Source organism: Barbus barbus (genome assembly GCF_936440315.1).
Source record: "Barbus barbus genome assembly, chromosome: 32".
Lineage (NCBI taxonomy): Eukaryota > Metazoa > Chordata > Actinopteri > Cypriniformes > Cyprinidae > Barbus > Barbus barbus.
The window spans coordinates 8491020-8514233 of record NC_136760.1 but is presented as its reverse complement, the minus strand read 5'-3'; the positions used below and the strand labels follow the sequence as shown (position 1 = coordinate 8514233).

The following is a 23214-nucleotide window of genomic DNA, read 5'->3' as shown; positions in this document are numbered from 1 at the left end:
CTATACAAATAAAATGAACTTGAACTAATACTATTGCATTTTTAAATGCAATTTATTTCTATGGCAAATTAATTTTCTGTAGTTGTTACTCCAGACTTTGGTGTAACATGATTTCTCAAAAGTCATTCTAATATTCTGATTTTAATCTCAAGAATCATTTCTTATTTTTAAGATTCAAGATTTGTCACATACACAATTATACAGGGTATAACCAGCAGTGAAATATAGGTGTTAATATTCATACCTGAGATTTTTTTATAATATAATGTAATATTTTTGTGGAAACTGTGATGTGTCCTCCTTGATGAATGAAATTATAAATTTCTTAAAATAAATAAATAAAAATTTTACTGACCCCAGATGTTTGAATGGTAGCGTGTATCGGCTGATGCTGGGTATTTTTAAGTGCTCTTTTCTGCTTATTTTTACATTTAGATTACTTTCAAGTTAATCTGCATTAACACTAATAATGCAATGATACTTCATATAATTTTTTGCTCAAAATGAAAATCAGTTTTCCGTACTTTATAATATTTTGATGCCTAAATTGACCTGTTTTGTTTTTAGTGTTTACAGTTTTTAATGTTTTTTTTTTTAATGTTTAAATGATTAATATAAATTGTTTGCGTACAGTAACCAACAACCACAGCTACGTGTAAGAACAACCACATTTTTTCAGCCACATGAAGTATGATTTCTTTTGCCAGATCTGAATTTGCCCCCAAGCTATGTAATTTGAGTACCCCTGCTGTAAGGGTTGGTTTGATTGGTCACAACTTCTCTGGTGTGTTCTCTCTCTGACCTCCTTTAAAATGCTTTGTGATGAGGTCATTCATTTGAATGTGTAAATTTTTAGGATTTGTCCCATCATTGACGTCTCTGGAGGAGTTGGACATTTCTGTGAATTCATCTGCCATTTTACTGTAAAATCAACCCACGCCATGATAGCAGTCTGGTTACCATTTAGACAAAAACAGGAAAGTCAAACTTACAAAGGTTTCAACAGCAGAAATGCCCAGTGTTGTGCACCTCACAGATTGCCCCTACTGTTATACTGGACTATAAAATAAGATACACAAAATACATCACTGCACTAGGGCAGTGATCATGATCATCTCAATTAATTAATCATTTGCCCCTGATTATTTATCCTAATTAAATAAATGCAGTCTCTTCCAAGTGACCCTGTTTCTGAATATGTGTACTTTCCTATTGCACAGTATCGAAAAAAGCAGTATACCAAATAAGTAAGATTTTTGCTTATGATATAGTAAGTGAAAGACTCCTGCATGACGGACTATGTCCATTGAGATTCTGAAGTGTGCAATCACTCATTTTTCTGTTCCATGGGAGTTTTGTCCTCTTTTTAAGCTTTTACATTGTAAAAAATTTTCAAGTTGACAACTTAAAATTTCAAGGCAACTTGCTGCACAGACTTTTTTAATTTACTCAACTCTGGACCAAGTTGTTCACTCAACCCAAGTCACTGAGTAAAGTCACATGTCTCTTATTTGTTAAACTAACCGTTTTGTTAATTAAAAAGACTTGTATTGCTTTTCCAATGTGTCACAAATTATGTTCTGTGAGCTTTTTTTACTTGTTTACAAATGACAAACATTAATGGGATAAGTTAGTCAAATAAGTAGACAACATTGTCTTTGTTTATAAGATAACTTACAAGACTAAGATATCCAGAAAACACACAAAAGTGGTTGAACATACTCTAGGCCTCAAAACTAGACACACTAACCTCAAGAACGGTGGCAATCAGCAATACAGGGGTTTTTATGTAGTTTCAAGAACAAGAAAATAGCATTTTTTAGTAAATGAGACTCAAAAGGTTTCGTAAACTGGAAAATGTGCAGTTGCATTTTTTACAGTGTACAAATCTTGAGGAAGTGAGTATTTTCTTTTATTTGCACTGATGGAAATGTTCAGCTAGAGGATGAGGAATGCTAATGAGTTACACACATTTCGAGTACACTCATCAAGAGAGAAGGTCTGAGGGGAATCCTGAAAAAAGGGGGAAAATGTTATATATATATATTTATTCATTCATTCATTCATTTATAAGCAGCACAACTGTTTTCATTTTTGATAAATATAAGAAAGGTTTCTAGATCACCAAATAAGCATGTTAGAAAAAATTCTGAAATATCATGCGACACTGAAGACTGGAGTAATGGCTGTTGAAAATTTAGCTTTATTATAGGAATATATTATAACATGTTAGAAAACTGTACTTTTAAATTGTAATATTTCGCAATATCACTGTTTTTGTTGTATAAATATCAAATAAACGAAGCCTTAGAAAGCATGCAAGACTTTGCTAAAAAAAAAAAAAAAAAAAAAATCTTACCAACCCTAAACTTTTGGACAGTAGTGTTTATCTACTGTATATATAATAATAATATATAAATATATATTATTATTATATATATAATAATAAAATATATATATATATATATATATATATATATAATAATAAACATGTTTCAAGAAATGTAGTATTACAAACTTACTCAATTTAAATTAGATACTACACTTACAGCAATATGAATTCCTTTTAAATTACATTTTGTGATCCTGTTTTCTCATGTTTTAATTGAAATGGAATTGAAAAAGCATTCGCTAATCCCTTGTGCTCATAAAGGACTGTATCATGCAAACTCATTTTCACAGGTTCCCTTTTCCCAACTGGTCTTATCACACTCTCACTGAACAGGTGGTTTTCATATAGTCATTTCTGTGAGGTCTGTACAGTGGGTTGATGTCAAGAGAAGTACTTGATAAGTGTTTATAAAAGAGCTTATAGTTTGTTTGTGTGAAGGGTTATTTTTCTAGTACGTATCAAAACCAAAACAAACTGTGAAACAATACTCCTGGGAGCTTGACTTCATTCATGTCTGATATTGTGTCCAGTATGAGAACATTTTACTTCAGGCAAGTTGACTGGTGTGCATACATGTGCGATTGTGCATGCTCAGACATTCCTCTGTGTGTGTTGACAGACGACGGGAAAGCAGATGATGACGCCAAAACCGGTATGCCTGCCAAGATGTCTCTTTTAAAAGTAAGTGATCTTGATCTGTAACCACTGTAATGGACATGTGATCTGATTGATTTCACTGTCACAGGTCTAAAACTATAATAAAATATATTTTATAGGATTTACAGGTGCATTCTATTTCAGAACTAGCAGCACGAAGTGGAATTCCAGCTCTTCCTTCTCATTAAAAAAAAACAAACAAAAAAAAAACTTTTACAAGTTTTAAAATTCACATTGGTGAATTAGCATTCTGGATTGGTGTACTAATTCATATTATGACTGAACAGTCAATTAAACATATTGATGTCAGCTGAGATGTGTCCTGAATGGAGGTTTCTGTAATGCCTGTCAGCTGTGTATTGATATAAGAATGTCTGAAAACTGGACTTGGAAGACGTCCAGGGGACTGTTTCATAAAAGACGCTAAGAAAAGCGGAGATTAAAGTCCAAAACCTGACCTGACTTGAAATAACCTAACAAATCAATCGGGACTAAAGCGGTTTCATAAACGACAATTCAAGTTCACGCAATCTCACTATTTCCATCCAGGTTCTATGAGTCAGGATAATGTGACGTGCATGCTTATTCTTAAGCAGTCCTTAATGTCGATCATGGATCAAATCGATCCACCATTGCAAACAAGATTCAAGATTTTTGTTTGTCACATACACAATTATACAGGGTATAACCAGCAGTGAAATGTAGGTCAGGTCCGCTCCAAGGACAGTGCAATTATATAGAATACAAATATGAGAAAAAGAAAAGTAGAAAAAAATAAAAGAATAAAATAAAACAAAAGATAAAAAATATAAATATAAATGTACAGGTCAGTATGTTGTTGACTTAAATAATAATAAAGACGAATGTGCAAAAAAATGTGCAAAAATGTTGTACAGGGTATTTAAATAGCAGCAATATGAGGTAGAGAAAAATTATGAATAGCTTATTGATATGGTGATATTTACATGGAGTCAAGTGACAGCAAACATAGCTGTGTTAATTTTTAATCAGGAACATTCCTTTTGTGGAATCCTGCATATTTAATGAAAGTTACTGGGTTTACTGTCTTTACATGAGCTGAAAATTTTAATTTCACACATGTAAGCTTAATAATTTAACACATAAGGTTAATAAGTGATTTTCTGTTATGACGTCCTGGAAATGGCAATGTTAATGTATTTGGACTTGGCAGAATAAAATCAGAATCAGAATGAGCTTTATTGGCCAAGTGTGTTTAAACACACAAGGTATTTGTTGTAGTGACAAGCTCCACAGTGCAACAGAAAGACAGCAACAGGACAGGACACAGATAATAAAAGAATAATATACAAATATCCAAATAGGCAATGTACGAAGCAGCAAAAACACAATATATAATATAGACAACTATGTATGTACAGGTCAAGTATGTGCAAATTAGAAATGAGAAAATAAAAATAAAATAAGTGAGTGTTGTGAATGGATAATGTATTATAGTTGTGTGTTCCACGTTTATTGTTGAGTGTTCATGAGATGGATTGCCTGAGGGAAGAAACTGTTCCTGTGCCTGGTCGTTCTGTTGCTCAGAGCTCTGTAACGTCGACCAGACAGTAACAGTTCAAAGAGGGAGTGTGCTGGATGTGAGGGGTCCAGAGTCATTTTACCAGCCCTTTTTGCTCACTCTGGATAAGTACAGTTCTTGGAGAGTGGGGAGGGTTGTACCAATGATTCGCTCAGCAGTCCGGACTACCCTCCGTAGTCTTCTGAGGTCAGATTTGGTAGCTGAGCTGAACCAGACAGTTATTGAAGTGCAGAGGATAGAGTCAATGATGGCGCAGTAGAACTGTTTCAGCAGCTCCTGTGGCAGATTGAACTTCCTCAGCTGGCGAAGGAAGTACAACCTCTGCTGGGCCTTTCTGACAATGGAGTCTATGTGAATATCCCACTTCAGGTCCTGGGAGATGGTGGTGCCCAGGAATCTGAATGACTCCACTGCAGTCACAGTGCTGTTCATGATGGTGAGTGGGGGGAGAGCAGGGGGGTTTCTCCTGAAGTCCATGATCATCTCCACATTTTTGAGCATATTAAGCTCCAGGTTGTTAAGACTGCACCAGACAGCCAGCTCCTTAACCTCCTGTCTGTAAGCAGACTCGTCACCGTCCTGGATGAGGCCGATCAGTGTGGTGTTGTCTGCAAACTTCAGGAGCTTGACAGAGGGGACTTTAGAGGTGCAATCATTGGTGTAGAGGGAGAAGAGCAGTGGGGAGAGTACGCAGCCCTGAGGAGCTCCAATGCTGATGGTACGAGTGCCAGATGTGAATTTACCAAGCTTTACTAACTGCTGTCTGTCTGTCAGGAAGCTGTTGATCCACTGACAGACAGAGGTGGGGACGGAGAGCTGGGTTAGTTTATTCTGAAGGGTGTCCGTGATGATGGTGTTAAAAGCGGAGCTGAAGTCCACAAACAGGATCCTCACATAAGTCCCTGGTCTGTCCAGATGCTTCAGGATGAAGTGCAGTCCCATGTTGACTACATCATCCACAGACCTGTTTGCTCTGTAGGCAAACTGCAGGGGGTCCAGTAAGGGACCAGTGATTGCCCTTCAGATAAGCCAAAATCAGTCTTTCAAATGATTTCATGGCTACAGACGTTAGAGCCACAGGTCTGTAGTCATTACGTCCAGTAATTTTGGGTTTCTTTGGGACGGCGATCATGGTGGAGCGTTTGAAGCATGAGGGGACTTCACACAGCTCCAGTGATCTGTTGAAGATCTGTGTGAAGATGGGTGCCAGCTGGTCAGCACAGGATTTCAGACAGGCTGATGACACACCGTCTCGGCCTGGTGCATTCCTTCTTTTGTTCTTTCCGAAGACCTGGCACACATCATCTTCGCTGATTTTAATTGTAGGTGTGGGGGAGAGGAGGGTTGCTGGAGGTGTTAATGGTTGTGTGGAGAGGTGTTCAGGGTGGGAGTGGGGTATTTTTTTCAAAACGACAATAAAACTCGTTCAAGTCATCTGCTAGTTGTTGATTCCCCAGAGTGCTGGGGGATGGTGTCTTGTAACTGGTGATATCCTTTATGCCTTTCCACACTGAAGCAGGATCACTGGAAGATAATTTTTTCCTTAGCTTGTCAGAATAATTCCTCTTTGACACTCTGATCTCCTTTTCCAGTGTGTATTTGGCCTGTTTGTACAAGACTTTATCCCCCTTTCTGTAAGCATCTTCTTTGGCCTGACGGAGCTGTCTGAGTTTTGCAGTGAACCATGGTTTGTCATTGTTGTAGATTAGATGAGTCCTGTTAGGAATGCACATATCCTCACAGAAACTGATGTAAGATGTTACAGTCTCTGTGAGCTCGTCCAGATCGATGACAGCGGCTTCAAAAACAGACCAATCAGTGAGAGAGAAACAGCCTTGTAAATCCCGCTCTGTTTCATTAGTCCATCTTTTAACAGTTCTTAACCCTGTAGGCGCCAGGGTTTTTTGGAAAAAATGCTGGATTTTGACATCAAGATTTCAAAAGCTTGTCGCTTGAAATGGCTTAAAGATAGAGATCTACTGTAAATTAGAAAAATGTTGACCGTAAGTTTATGTGGGGTGTAAATATACTCATCTAATTTGCATATTATGACGTCATCAGGGGCGGCCCTCTTGAATTTCATAATATTTAGGAAATAGTAGATATTGAATTGATGTTTGATTTTTTTGTTTGTTTTTTTGTCTTTTTCTCCTCATTCCAAATGATCAGAAAAGAGGAAACCAACAATAAAACAGGAGAAAGTACTAAATTATTACTATATTACTATACTATATAGTAGTAAAAACGCATGTGAACAGTAGCCTACTTTTTGATCAGTTTATCAGTAATATTCAGGAAATAATAGATATTGAATGGATGTTTGAACTTATTTGCATGTTGTTGTTGTTTTTTTGTCTTTTTATCCTCATTCCAAATGATCAGGAAAAGAGGAAATCAACAGTAAAACAGGAGAAAGTAGTAAATTATTACTATATTACTGTGCCATAGTAAAATACATGTGCCTATTTTTTGATCAGTTGACCAGCTATCTGTCCAATCAGGTATCTATGTGACAGTTTATAGTTCTTGAGAGTATGGTACCTCTCATTGTATGGCACAGTGCACAGATCTACCCCAAACTGACTGCACCTGTACTGTCTGCCGCAGCCCTTAGAGCGCGCGCGATCAGAACAAACAGCGCAATCTGGCCGATCATCAGAGAGCAACAGCTCTCCTATGGACACTAAGACCACGTCCACCCCTGCCACCCCCATCCCCGTTGGGCAAAGTGTTGAAATGATCACTTGTTTGTGCTTTGTGAACGATCGCGCCTTGCGCGCGGCACCATGGCACCATTGGAGAAGCGCGATCATTAGACGGCCGATCGTCATTTCCAAAAGGCAAATATTCCCCTTCAGAGTCAGAATCGGCGAATGACATTTGCAACACATCCTCACAGTACAACTTTTTATTAGCCGTTTGGCGATTTTCTCTCACAAATCTCACAATTTACTCAGACGCTATGAACTGAATTGCTTCCGCATCAACGACACGATAGCTCACTTACTCTGCCATTTCCTCAAACAATTTTGGTCTAGAATCGAAGTACTACATGTCTGCCATCTAGTGGAAGGGAATACAAATGAGCCATTACACCAGATTAGGAACTACAGCCCATTTCATGAAGTATGATGTCTTGTCGCAATTTTGCGACTTTGACGCTTAGAGGGTTAATACAGGTTTTGCAGATTTAAGTTTCTGCCTGTAGGACGGAATAAGATGATCCAAACAGTGATCAGAGAGTCCTAAAGCTGCTCGTGGGACAGAGTGATATGTGTCCTTTATCGCTGCGTAACAGTGATCCAGATATTACTGTCTCTGGTGGGACATGTAATGTGCTGTCTATATTTTGGCAGTTCACGGGAGAGATTTGCTTTGTTAAAATCTCCAAGAATGATTAAAAGAGAGTCCAGGTACCGTTGCTCCGTTTCAGATATTTGTTCAGCCAGTTGTTGCATTGTGGCACTCACGCACGCATCCGGAGGCACGTACACATTCACGAGAATGAAAGAGGAAAACTCAGGCGGCGAGTAGAACGGTTTACAGTTTATGAAGAGCGCCTCTAAATTAGGACAACACATCTTCTTCAGAGTTGTTACGTCTGTACACCAACCTTCATTTATGTAGAAACATAGTCCACCACCTCAGGGACGGATTATGACGCAGAAGTGCCCTGGGCACGGACTGATTAAAGGCCCCCCTCAGTTGAAATTGTGCTCATTTTTTCTTAAATTCAAATAGTAATGGATTCTATTTATACTAAGTGAAAATAGCAGTATTTTTAGCTATATGTTATTTGCACTAAGTGCAAATAGCTATAGATTATATTTACACTATGTTAAAATAACAGGATTTTTTGCTATTTATACTACTTGTCACAAAATAGTGGCAATTATCTGCACTTCAATATTGTATTACATTATAAACCAGTATGCAATAATAACGTATTGTGTAAATTTTTAATAATTTTAATTCAAATTATTAAATGGATGCCATCTTATTGATACAATAACAAGCCCTCCAAAAACCTACCCTAACCCTACCCGATACTACCCGTTAAACTTTTTGGTTATTTCTTTAATTTTTATTTACAATAAATGCTTTTACGATGTGATATGATATTTGAAAAGGGAGAAAAAACAGTTTGGCAAAAGGTGGGTTTGAACCCTGGTCGATCGCGTCAAAAAGCACATGCTTTACCATCTGCGCCACTGGAGATGATTCAAGGCTGTTTTTTTATAATCTTGAAATAGTGAGGGTGAGGAGAAGTAGTTCATCCGTTCTGTTAGGAAGGGATCGGAGAGTAGATGGATACTAGGGAGCGCTGTTCGGAAGCCGCGTTCGCGGAGCTTAACCAGCGCGCCGACTCGCTTCCCTCTTTTCCGTCTAAGCGCACGTTTGACTAGGGCCGCTGCCCCTCCGACTAGAACATCCAACAAAGCTTCTGAATAATCAAAAACCGTAAAAAAATTGTCCAATGTGTGTTGCCTTATGTCCAGTAGTTGGTCTCTGGTAAAACTGATAGTAAGAGAATGACTAAACACAGAACAAACAAACAAAAACAACAAAAGAATGGAAGCATTCCACACCACAGCAGCCATACACGGCGCCATCACAGGTGATACAAGAATGTAAATATATAAATGTATATACATGTAAATATTTTCTAAATATATACTGTATGTGTGTGTATTTATATACACATAATAAATATACACAGTACACACACATATATTCTGTAAACAAAATGTTTTATTTTGTATGCAATTAAGCGCGATTAATCGTTTGACAGCACTAATTACTGTAAATGATAATCGATTGAGCTTAACTTCTTTTTAATTCCCCAAGCTCTCTCCACTCTCAGAGCAGTCAAAACCACTTTGACCTCTATGGCCTCCCATAATTCCATTTTATCCCACTGGTCTCATTCAGTCTGAAGACAACAGCTTTTCCCAGGTTGTGTATAGTGATGGGATTTATGGCTCTTTGAGGGTATCCGGATCTTGGCGATCCGTTCCTTTCAAAGAGCCGTTCAAAAGAACGGCTCTTTTTAATTATTTAGTCAGTTTTAAGAAGGCAGCTTGGGGGCATCTCAGTTTATCCTGGAAATAATCACTGGGAGGAATGATGAGGTGAGATTTGTAGTCAAATAATTAAAACTCAGATATCACACACCAATATCTGAGTTTGAATTATTCTGAAATATTGATTATTACCTCATGTGACGGCAGCGTGCACAAGTCATGGCTCCGCTCCTACCCAATGACAGAGGCACGCAGGGGTTTTTTCCACTGGAGTACTCACGTGAAGGATGCGTGCACAACTATCATCATGCTGTTAGGCAGTAGCACCCCTGCGCTGGGTGCGCCCCTCCCCCTCCCCCCATCTGTTACCCCTTTTCCACCTAAGCAGTTCCAGTGCTGGTTCGGAGCCAGAGCCTAGTTTCGAACCGGTTCTTTGTTTTTCGACATCCAAAGCACCAGCTCCGAACCAGTAAAAGCGGTTCGTAAGTAGCACCAAAACATTGCTGGGCTAGAAGGAAGAACCGCTTGCGTCAGGGGCTGGGGGCGGGGTTACCGTGACCAACAAGACGAACAGAAACTTGGACCGCCATATTTGAAATAGCAGCTAAACGCTAACACGTTTGATTCGCCGTGTTTGGATGCCGATGTAGGTTCGCAAAGCCATGCACATCAATAGCAACACAACGTCTGCCATTGCTGATAGTTTGTTTAGGCTTGTTCGGGATGGATCGGCGCTGCGCGGACCGTTCGGTGCGAGGCATATCGGGGTGCTGCGGGAGCGACTGGAAAGCAGACGGCTCTTTATGCTTTTGGATCGCTCTCGCGGTGCTTTAGTCTGTTGTGTGCCGATCGATCGATCTGTTTGCGTGGCGCGATGCACCTCGAACAAGCCTGTTGTGCCGCGCTAGTGAACCGAAACATGAAACGTATTCAGTGACGTAAGACCTGGCTCTGTATTGGCTCTCTAGCCTGTGGAAAAGCAACCGGTTCTTAAAGGGTTCGCCAGTCGAACTAACTAAGAACCAGCTATAGCACTGGCTCTGAACTAGCACATGGAACTGCTTAGGTGGAAAAGGGGTATGTGTGAAAAACGAATAGGAAAAAAAGAACGACAGAAAGAACACCCCCCACACCCACCCCACCCCACCCCAGCCGCGACTCGGCTCCCATCGTTCATGTTTATGAGCCGTTCAAAAGAATCGGTTCGTTCGCGAACGTCACAACTCTAGTTGTGTGTGTGTGTGTGTGTGTGTGTGAGAGAGAGAGCATGCCAAAACCCCTGCAGCTCCCTGGTTCTGCCCAGGCTTTGTTTAAAAAACAAAAACAAAAAAAAACTACTTGACAAAACTGCCTGCCTCTGAATGGATAATTGTGAGATTTTGAATGGGTCTTCCCTGGAGGATTAGTTTGATGTGGAAAGTACCCATGGTTCCTCACATTGAGCTTTAACATCTCTGTATTCATGTTTTTTCCCCTTTGGCCACAAGGGGTTGGAGAAGACCGACAGCTCAGCAAATGCAAAGAACCAAGCAGAAGACACTAGTTGCAATGAAAAACCACAAAGAGAGCATATAAGTGGGAAAAGGACAGTTTCCACCAGGTAACAGTCAGCTAGTTTGTTTAGAGTTGAAGGGTTATCTAAGACAAAAATTAAAATCTGTTGTTTTTTTTTGTCCATACAATAAAAGTCAGGGGGGGGGGGCAGTGTTTTTGTTCCTCTTTGACTTTTAGTGTATGGACTTCCACTGAACAAAAGAAAATGCAGATAGGTTTGGAATGACATCTCTTTCATTTGCATGTAGTGCCTTCTGAGGTGATTAACACAGCTTTATTTTTTGGACTTTAAAATCCTCTATGTTGGTTTAGTTTTGATGTGTTTCCTGCCAGGATGGCAATGAGTCATAGCAGATGAATGCAAAATGCCTGTTTGATAGATAAGCATCTCTGTGAAGCCTGCTGACTCTCTCTCTCTCTCTCTCTCTCTCTCTTTCTGTGTGTGTGTGTGTTTGTGTGAGTTTATTTTGAATTAATGTCTGTTTTCATACTTTAATGATAAGCTTTCCAAAAGGTAAACCGGTAGCTCAACCATGACATGTGTCTGAGGTTATTATGCATGTATGTGTGGGTGGCACGCTTGCGTCTTTCTAGAACGTTGTGAGGCTGAAATATTAAAGATCACATGTCTGCTTCTTATTACACCAAAGAACCAACCTCTGCTACCTATCACTGGATATCTGCGTCATGACCAAACACTCTGTATCATTACCTCCTTGATCCCATCTGGACTGTGTGAATGTCTCTTGGAGTTTCAGACCATGGAATTATGGGAAGGAGAATTTAAGTAAAGCTGTTGTTCTAAAGTTTGGTTTAGGGATTTGATAGTGTGTTCCTTTACAAAAGACAGAGATCTGCAATAAATTTGGCTTGTTGTAACTTAAGACTCAAGGCTTCTGGATTCCATCTCATCTGGCTCCATTCTCGCAGCAGAGGTCTGGTATATGGTGTGTGTGTGGTGTCTGATGTGGTGTAGATCTACAATATCCAGGTCCTATGCACTTTTTTTGGCTGCATAGGATTTGTGTGTGTGTGTGTGGTAGATGTTTCTGGTTCACTGGCACATAGTTTGCTGCAAGCTGCAGTTTTCAGATATTAACTGTTCACTTTTATCTTCTGGGTGTAGCCTGACAGTCCTGGGTCAAAGGTTTTGGATTCACACAGATTACTTTTAAGTGAGGGTGTAAAACCGGGGTCTCAAACTCAAATTACACTACAGGCACTGTTCTGAAAGTCTTTTTACAAACATGAATTTTAGCTATAAACAGTTATTGCCACGGTTATTGATGCATGGTCAGCCAGTTATTTAAATATAGAGGGCTAAAATTGCAAGTTTTCAATATGATTTGTGTATTTTGTTAGCTAGAGTGAGGTAATATTGTAGATTATATGTTCTGTTTGTGTATGTGTGTGAGTCGAGAGTTGAATCAGTTGAATGCTCTTTTTTTGCTTTCAGTCTTTGGCGGCGTTCATTGCTATGACTCACCTTAATATGTGAAAATATTCCCAATTAATTCAATATTCACAACTTTATGGAAAGCAGGCCAATTCCTCATACAGCATTACAAATCAGAGTGGCTGTTTTCACTTGTTTATTTGACACTGTTAATAACACATAAAAATAAAATCATATACCTGTATCGAAAAATAAATTTCACTGTAAAATGTGATTCCTATCAAAAACATATCTCCACTATGCAGCTATTCCTCATCAGATGAAGATGAGAAAAGTTCTGAGGAAAGAAAGAGTCTCGGAGAGGATGAAACGAGATCCTGCTTTCAGTCCGTCACTGCAAGCGAGAAGGATGTGAGAAACAAGGATGATGAGAATGTGGTAGAAAAAATGGTAAGCAGTCACGCTGCACAGCCTAAATGAAGATGGGTTAGATTAGTTTACTCTTACCGTTTTTCTTTTTTCTGGCAGCTATGTGCTTTTATGATAGCTCCTCATTAATCAGCATTTTTTGTAATGTCTTCATGTGATCTGCAGTGGCTCCAGACATCCTCTCACACCCCTCATGAGTCTTCACTGTCCTGCCCCTCTCTCTCTCTCTCTCTCTGGGTCACTTTGTCTCAGTGTTCCTTCCTCGCTGAGGGGTGTGTGTGGTTGTGCTGCTGCTAGACAGACCACCAACCATGTTTTTTATTCCTTCACTCAGACTGTGATCTTTTATCAATCTTTTTATCTTCCTCTCTTTCTCCTACTGGTAGACAGAAACTTTGGGCACATATATTAAATGGTTAGTTCACCCAAAAATGAAAATTAGTCCATGTTTTACTCACCCTCAAGGCATCCTAGGTGTATATGACTTTCTTCTTTCAGATTAATTCAATCGGATTAATTAGAAAATCCGTTTATTTTGAAGCAGTAATGCTGTTTAATTTGAAAAATTCCTGTTTTAATGCTCATTGTCACAAGTCATGAGTCTTTAAATTGAATGAGTCGTTAGGAAACAAAGCATCTAAGAAATTTGCACAAAATTTGCACTTAAAGGGTTAGTTCACCCAAAAATGAAAATTCTGTCATTAACATTACTCATCCTCATGTAGTTTCAAACCCGTGAGATCTCCGTTCATCTTCGGAACATAAATTAAGATATTTTTGATGGAATCTGAGAGCTAGCTCTCAGACCCTCAATAGGCAGCAAGGGTCCTTACATGATCAAGGTCCAGAAACGTAGCAAGGAGATCGGTAAAATAATCCATGTGACATCAGGGGTTCAACCGTAATTTTACGAAGCTATGAGAATACTTTTTGTATGCAAAGAAAACAAAAATAATTACATTATTCAACAGTTCATCTCCTCTACGTCAGCGTAGCGCTATTTTGGAGAACATCCGCTGGAAGGAAAATTGTGTACGCTCTTCTGTGTCAGGTGCACCGCGCTGATATGTCTTCTACGTATATTTATGCTTTAATTTGAACAAAAATAGCACATCTGGTATGCGGCTAACACAGAAGAGTGTACGCAGTTTCCGTCCAGCGGATATTCTCCAAAATGGTGCTAGGGCGACACAGAGGAAACAAATTTGAATAAAGTTTGTTTTTTTTTGTTTTTTTTTGCGCACAAAACCTATTCTCATAGGTATGGACCCCTGATTATTTTACCGATCTCCTTGCTATGTTTCTGGACCGTGATCATGTAAGGACCCTTGCTGTCTATGGAGGGTCTGAGAGCTCTCAGATTTCATAAAAAATATCTTAATTTGTGTTCCGAAGATGAACGGAGGTCTTACGGGTTTGAAACAACATGAGGGTGAGTAATTAATGACAGAATTTTCATTTTTGGGTGAACTATCCCTTTAAGGGGTTTGTATAAGATGGTGTGAAACTGTATCCATTCAAGATCTCAAACTAATTCTCCACTCATTCTCAGTGTATTTTTTGGCATTGTGTATTCTAGGTTACACAGAATGAGCAGAAAGTGAGAAAGAGGCAGTGTTCTGTGGGAACAGAGGAGCCCAAAGCCACCGCGCCAGTTCTGCAGAGACAGGACTCAGGTCAGCACAGCATCAAAGGCATCCTGAAGAAGAGCCATTCAACTAGTTTGGACACAGAACCCACTGAGTTGGAGCAGTTCACATCTGTCATCAAAACCTGTGAGGATCTTACTGTTGTTGATGCAAAGATGGGCAAGGATGAAGAAGTTAAAGATGATGATGAGGATAGAGAGAAGAGGAGACTTCAGAGAGAGGAAAGCAGCTCGAGTGAGACTCCTCGTACTCCTTCCCCAGATTCTGTGGACAAAATCCCCTCCAACTCCCAATCTGTAGAAGGGGAGGAACTAGACAGCAGCCTGGATGAGGGCATGAGCTCCTCCCTTAAAGAAAGGTATGGTGGGAGTAGTCTTTATATTATTCATGATTTTGATTGACAGCTGTGGTAGCTATTTTTGTGTGGGCTCATTCATTCCCTGAGAATCGATATAAATTGCTTTCGATGAAAGTGTCTGCCAAATGTATTAATGTAAATGTTATGGATGATCCCAATTCTTTGTTAAAAGTCTTATAATTGGTTTATTATGGCTTTTTACATCAAATAATCATTTGACTGTGTGACTACAAGAATAAAAACACGTTTTATGAATGTAATGGTAGGAATGATTTATAGACTGTTGTTTTGTGTTTGCAAATTTATTTAAGATAATTGAACGAAAATGATTTTTTTGCTTAATTTCATGTTTGTTTGAATTGTTTAAAATTGTATGCTTAGAAAAGTGTGAATGTTGGTCTGAAGATATTTTAAGTAGAAAGTATGAATATCACTATATAGATAGACGTCTTGAGGAAAAGGACTACCAAGTCACTTCTGAACCAGAGACAACATCAGAAGTGTCTTACCTGGGCTGTGGAGGAAAAGAACTGGACTGTTGCTCAGTGGTCCAAAGTCCTCTTTTCAGGTGAAAGTAAATTTTGCATTTAATTTGGAAATCAAGGTCCCAGAGTCTGGAGGAAGAGTGGAGAGGCACAGAATCCATGTTGCTTGAAGTCCAGTGTGAAGTTTCCACAGTCAGTGATGATGGGTTGCCATGTCATCTGCTGGTGTTGGTCCACTGTGTTTTCTGAAGTCCACAGTCAACGCAGCCATCTACCAGCAAATTTTAGAGCACTTCATGCTTCCTTCATGCTTCATGTTTCACGATTCCGGCAGTCGTGGCCTAATGGATAGAGAGTTGGACTTGTAACCCGAAGGTCGTGGGTTCGAGTCTCGGGTCTGACAGGGATTGTAGGTGGGGGGAGTGAATAACCAACACTCTCTCCACTCTCAATACCACGACTGAGGTGAGACCCTTGAGCAAGGCACCGAACCCCCAACTGCTCCCCAGGAGCCGCAGCATTGGCAGCCCACTGCTCCGGGTGTATGTTCACTACTGTGTACACTTGGATGGGTTAAATGCAGAGCACAAATTCTGAGTATGGGTCACCATACTTGGCCGCACACCACTTCCCTTTCCTTCTGCTGACAAGTTTTATGGAGATGCTGATTTCATTTTCCAGCAGGACTTGGTGCCTGCTCACACTGCCAAAGGTACCAAAAGCTAGTTCAATAACCATGGTGTTACTGTGCTTGATTGGCCAGCAAACTCGCCTGACCTGATATGGGGCATTGTCAAGAGGAAGATGAGAGACACCAGACCCAACAATGCAGATGACCTGAAGGCCAATATCAAAGCAACCTGGGCTTCCATTACACCTGAGCAGTGCCACAGGCTGATTGCCTCCATGCCATGCCGCATTGATGCAGTAATTTCAAGCAAAAGGAGGCCCAACCAAATATTGAGTGCATAGAAATTAACATACTTTTCAGAAGCCTGACATTTCTGTTTAAAATATCCTTTTTGCATTGATCTTATGTAATATTCTAATTGTCTGAGACACTGAATTTTGGGTTTTCATTATCTGTAAGCCATAATCATCAAAATTTCAAGAAATAAAGGCTTGAAATATTTCACTCTATATGTAATGAAACTATATAATAAATGGGTTTCATTTTCTTAAATGAGTGACAAAAAAAATTGACCTTTTTCATGATATTCAATTTTTTTTTAGATGTACCTGTGTGTGTGTGTGTGTGTGTGTGTGTGCGTGTGTGTATGTATGTGTGTGTGTATATATATATATATATATATATATATATATATATATATATATATATATATATATATATATATATCAGTTAAACCACACCTCTGATATTGATTCTGTTTTTAACCTTCATTTTCTTAAAATTACCCAGCTTTGAATGAACCCACAGAAGTCCCTTCACTGGATGTTTGTTATATCGTTGACACAGTCTAAACACAGAAGCTGCTTAGTTGGAAAATTCCCTCTCTATGTCTGTAATGTGTCTATAATACTTAGCATCTTTGTTTGGCAGGCTGGAAGAGTTGAAGAGTGGCGAAGATGACTGGCAGGGCAAGCTGAAGAAGAATAAACTAACCAATGTGGTCCAGACACCCCTGGCTGACCGTTGCGTTCAGCTGCAGGAAAGTGAGAATGCCTGGAGGAAGAAGGTACCCACACACTCTGAAACAGCTTCCACTTCCTCTGTCAGTAGCTGAGAAAATGGGCTGAATTAACCTATTGAAACGTTTCACAGTACTCAACACTTTTGCTGTTGTGTGCAGTTTGGGGTTCATGCATTGTCTGTGTTGGTTGGCTGTAGGGTAGAGATAGCATAAAACAAAATACTGAAGGAGAAGCTCTATCGATGTGAGGATCTGCTAGTGGGATGGTAAATCCACTGGGAAGGGTGGGGGAGGAAGAGTTAGTTTCCAGTGCTGAGTCAGCAAGTTCCTCTGCTGAGCTGTCCTGCTGAGAAGGGGGTGTGAGCACAGGAGGATGATTTCCACTCAGCTTTACCAATTCCTAAAATCTAACAAGCATATCCAGTTACATGCATTCACAGATCAAACATTTATTCCCACACAAAAAATACGGATTAGTTTGTTTTAAAGATTTAACAGGTGTGGTTGACTTACTTTCTTTTGAAGAACTCAAAAAAGATCATTAGTAAATATCTGGTGTGGTGAATTCAATAAAATGGTAGTATATCATTACTTTAAAAATGCTCACTTTCAGTCTTACAGGCTTACAATGGCTGCTGCATGCTCATGTTGGTTAAGTCCACATGACCATCCCATTTGTCATTTTAGGAGTCACATTTCCACCGTCTATGAGGCACTAGATCTTTGTAGCCTCTGTGCTCCCTTTATGCACACTTCTGCCAAGTGGGCTTGGGGTAACATTTGTAAATGTTCACAAGAGTGTTTGCCAAAAATGTTCACCTGCTGCTGCTTTTTTTTTTTTTTGGCATGCCATTGTAAAAGTTACATTTTTGCCATTTACTGGACTGGAGTATGAAACACTAGATATAGTATATATACTAGTGAATGCAGGCCTAGATGTGAACTTCGACTTATATTTTATTTCATCCTTTTCCTTGCACAGTATTATCACATGGATTCAAAAGAGTTGGAATGTAGTGCATAAGTCTGACTATATTTATGATGTTTTTCTGGTAGGTGAATGTTTTTTGTTTTTTAACTGTTGTTGTATTGAAAGAGCTATGTAAAGATTCTTCTTAGGTAGAAAATAATTTTTGCATTTCACTGAAAATAATTACATATAGGTTTGGAACAACATGATAGTGAGTAATTAAAGGTGCAATAGGAGATCTTGGAACATGCTAACTTTAGCCTGATAGCACTGAAAGTGAACGTCCCACCCTCACTGCAAATCGCTGTTCAAAGCCATGCCCCCTGAACGCATGAATGCAAACAGATCAGACGACCAGAGACAACACTACAATACATTATATGTCATTCACCGGTGAGAAAACTTTATAGTACTGTAGAAAATTAGCTCAAAGTGATATGAACATAATTAATCATAACGGGTTGTTATCAATTATATATTCATCTTCAGGAATTAACTGTAGCATTAATAGTACAATAAGATGATTTGTTCGTCCGCTGTATGGACAGTTTTAATCGTCTATTGACTCTAAGGAAAATTATTTCCTCCCTAATACATTGCTCATAGAGCATGTAACAAAACCGGAACGTTAAAGTGACCTCGTTCTGTGAGCAGCAGACACAGACAACCAAGCGTGAATACATATGGATGTTTATTAAACTACACTACATGGGAACATGCAATATCGAACTAGACACAAACATACACACATTAAACATAGATGCCAACGCAAGGAAGGCATGGAGATAGAGAGAGAGAGAGCGAGCGAGAGAGAGAGCGCTCACGCGCAAGAGAGTAGAGTGTAATGGCAAGATTTACCCATCAGCTAAACACAACCTATTAGAACTAGTGATCGACCGATATTGATTTTTTTATTACCGATACCAATTATTTGCATGTTTATGTGCCCGATAACCGATATGCAGAACCGATATTTATTTACTGTTATAAAGTAAATAAATTACTGCGTGAAGTAAGTCCATACTTCACTTTGGTTTTTCCTCCTTTCAGTCATCTTAACAAAAAATGTTTTGAGAATTAGCAGTCTTTCATGCAGGGCTCTAGACTCATTCTTCCCACTGATCTCACTTTTGAGCACGAGCACATAATTTGGTTGCAATTTGTTTTTTGTTTTTGCTACAACATTTGATTAATCAATGCATGCTGATGAACTTTTATCATAGTTTATAGTTATATGGTAACGAAAGTTTTCAACATTCAACTCGTTCTTTTTCATCTGTATTATTTGTGATTTAAATTTTGTGAACAGGAATTCCTTTTTTCGTGCGCTTTTTACTTTCAAATTTGCGATCTTGGTGTCACATTTTACAAGAAAAGATCATTGTCTGTTTTGCTTATCTATACACCTTTAACTTTTTAAGACTAAAACAAAAGATGGATTCATTGTTATTCTTAATTAAAAAGCGCAACAACAATAAAACAGTACGTTGACAATGACAAACTCTTACATAACATTTATCAACAAAAACGAATAAGACGAGGCATGGCATAGGACACACCACATGCTGTACTATATACATTACAGAATGTTTAGCAAACTCTGAGGAAGCAAATAAATATTAATATATATATTTTTTTTAATTAAGGAAAGCCTCCATAGCATAACCTGAGGTAAACAGAAAAGATAACAAGCTTCTCAAAACGAAAACAAAAAGAAAAGTAAAACTAAACTGGCTGTAGCTGACAGGACTTGCATGTTTTTTCTACAAGAATACCACCACGTTCACCTTCTCTGGTTTAAGAAGCGGTCTTTTACTTTAGTTTGAAAACAAATCCATCCGTTGCGCTCCATCCGCGACGCGCACCTTCACGCTCGTGCTGACGCGGCGAGTATAAACCAGGCTCTACCCACTAAGCGCTCGTGCTGAAAGCACCTCTCTTCACGTCATCAATGAAATCTGACTCCTGCTATAATGTGCTGCGGCTGGCAGCGCGCGCTGTATGAAGCAGACGCTTTGGAGTAGCGCAGACCTGGCACTCGTACAAATGCGACCACGTCAAATTTTAACTCGCAAACAATTACCATTTTGGTCGCAGTCTAGAGCCCTGTCATGTTAAATTTAATCTTCGTATTACAACAATAAAAAAACATTTTATTTATAAAAAGCTTTAGCAGCAACACTAATATTAGCAGTAAGCAAAATGAACATAGAAAGTCTAATGTTTTCAAATGGAGAAAATAAAGGAAAGGAGTCATATCAACTTCATTTTTAACTACAGTTTTAGTAGGTTTATAAGCTGTTTAATAGGATAAAGAGTGAAGAATAATTCACTGGATAATGTTAATTCACGGAATAATATTCTCTGGAATATTGGAATATAACAAGCATTGTATTTTATTGCATTTCTCAACTGGCATGCTCTAAATTATGCTGCTGACAGCGCGGTTTATCTATGCCTTTACACAGAACTATAGGCTACTCAAACTGCGATCGATCGCGGAGATAAATAATTAATTTCCATAGAGTTGCATTAATTTAGATGTTTATAAACGAAATAATGGTTATATAGTAAGTGTTAATACAATTTAGGGTGCTTCAAAAAAGTGAATCTTGTTAAAAGTTACATGCGGTGGCCGTGCTGAGCATTTCTTGAGCATCAACCCGCTGAGTGAACTGCAATATGAAAGCGGCTTCACGAGACTAATGATGAGCATATAGACAACAGAGAGAGAATTACATTCAATGCTTTTCTTTCCAACATGCAATCATTCATGGCTGTATTATTTAATTCATGCAAAGTTACGTCTTTATTGGGAGAGGACTTGACGGATTATCTATGTGACTCCGACTTCACGAGACTAATAGACCACAGAGAGAATTAAATTCAGTGCTTTTATTTCCACCATGTGCTAATTCATGGCTGTGTTATTTCAGGCAAAGTTATAGCCTATCTTTATAGGGACAGGGCTTGACAGAGTATCTTATTTATCATATTTCTTAGAGCCAAGTTGCATTTAAACTATATATCAGGCATTTATGTAATACATCTAATTTGTGCATTAATGCCTGTAATATTAAATAGTTTACTAACTACAGCAAATCAAGTACCTGCACACCGTTGCTGTCTCGTCTCCCCTCAGATGCGCTGCAGTTGCGATCCTGCGTGCAATTCTGAAATCGGGGTGTTTATCGGGGAATCCGATATTACAAAACCGATATTCGATTATGGAAAAATGCTTAAATATCGGGAAAAATATCGGTAAATCGATATATCGGTCGATCTCTAATTAGAACCATCAGAGAATCACATCACCTTAATTAAAAGGGGTTGAAGCCTAGAAGCGCATCTAAATAGTTAACAAGCGGTTACTTGCATATTGGTTTTGTTGGTGCTGAGTAAAGTGTCCTGGTGCATGTATAATGCTCAGATTCTTGATGAATTCCTTTAGGAGTGAAAGCTTCGTCATCCCAGCCATGGGTTGATTGGTCTGAAGTGAATCAACAAAGTTACTGAACTTAAAACTGCCAGAAGCTCGGACTCCCCCCGAAAGGGGAGTCGCGAGATTTCCAAGGTGATATGTGTGTCTCCAGGGCACCGAAAGTAAAGAGAAGACCCACCTTTTGGGTGTGGAGGTAGTTTTATCTGGTTTTCCTGTAACACCCATTTTGGTTAGTTTGACCAATAACAAGGCGCATAGTTTCAGTGGGAAAGTGTTTCTTTGTCCCATTTGACACCTCATTTGCATGTTTTATGACTAGTGAAGAATCGGTGTAGTTTTGCTCACAGTACAGTAAAACTAGTATGATGCCTTTCACGATCACATAGTGTGCATCATTGTTTTAGGAATAAAGAGCAGGGCCTGTATTCATGAAGAATCTTAGTGCTAAGAGTTGCTCCTAGTAACACAATTCTAAGAAAATTTCCTCTTAAAATTAAAGAAAATATCCTAGTAAAGAAAAAAGTAATTCAGAAAGAATCTTAACCTGTGAGAGAGAGAGAGTGTGTGAGAGAGAGAGTGTGTTAAAAGAGGTCTTAAGGTCCAAAACTGTTAGGAGTACGGACGAGGACATTTAAGAGGCTTAAGAGTTTCTTTAGCAGCGGATAAAATGGACAAAACATGAAGAGGGAGAAGAAATGTGTTGCACACAATGCATGACAGTGAGTTAATAAGACGCTACACATTAGATCTTGCAAGGATCATGTTTGTGACCAATCTTATTAGAGGCGCGCTAACATCTCCGACACCGCGCAGAAATGCCATAGCGCCAGAAATGGATGTAATCACTACATTAACATATTTGGCAACTGGAAAAATGCAACTATGCAGCAGTGATGATTTGGGTCTGTTACAGCACTTATTAGGCTGTGTCTCTGTTCATTTCCTATAAAACACGGTAAGTATGCAGGGCCGGCGCCAAGGGGGGGCACCCCACTTTCCATCCTCTCCCCTCGTTGCTGAACGCGATCGATTTTGAAAGCGAAAGTACAGATAAAACAGCGCACATAAAGCGATTGCACGCTTTAGCGAGTGTCAGCAACTGCACGAGATCACAGATTGCAGCCCCCGTCCCCCGACACACACACACACAACGTGATTTGTGCCCCCCATAGAAATTTAAATGCCCCCCGATGGAGGTGCCCTGGCGCCGGCTCTGTAAGTATGACAGCATGGTAAATAAAAAATAAAGACTATATATACATATATAATGTGTGTGTGTATGTGTTTGTGTGTGTGTGTGTGAGAAAGAGAGAAAGAGCGAGACGAAAAATTACGCCTGTAATTTCAAAGTGAAGGCTTATAATATACCCTACTCTTAAAAGCGCTCTTTTATTTCCTTCTTGACAACCAACCAATCACAGTCTTCAAAAGACTGTGTCATTCCTAGCAACGGGGTCAGCCCCGCCTCCTCACTAAGATAAAAGTTTTTGTCTTTTCCTTGCTCAGAGTTGCTCTCAGATTGGTACTGAATCACTCTTAAACTAAGACTCCTAGTTAGAAATTTTTAAGCTAAAATAGGAGCTCTCTGAGAGGATTCTTAGAATCTTTATGAATACGGGCCCTGATCATTTTGATATCAAGACAG

The 23214-nt window shown here is 39.1% G+C and overlaps 1 protein-coding gene across 4 annotated transcripts in view; it reads left to right on the top strand.

The window, feature by feature from the left end:
- The window catches only part of LOC306852479 (supervillin-like), a 151086-nt gene that overhangs the window by 71235 nt on the left and 56637 nt on the right, over positions 1-23214 (top strand). For 3 of the 4 annotated variants that reach the window (XM_079389347.1, XM_079389349.1, XM_079389348.1), the window contains 5 exons: positions 3012-3073; positions 11122-11234; positions 12890-13034; positions 14593-15020; positions 17067-17202. In XM_079389347.1, the coding sequence (XP_079245473.1) occupies positions 3012-3073; positions 11122-11234; positions 12890-13034; positions 14593-15020; positions 17067-17202 (884 nt within the window). The remainder of the gene's footprint in view (positions 1-3011; positions 3074-11121; positions 11235-12889; positions 13035-14592; positions 15021-17066; positions 17203-23214) is intronic. The other variant, XM_079389350.1, reaches the window with a different exon arrangement.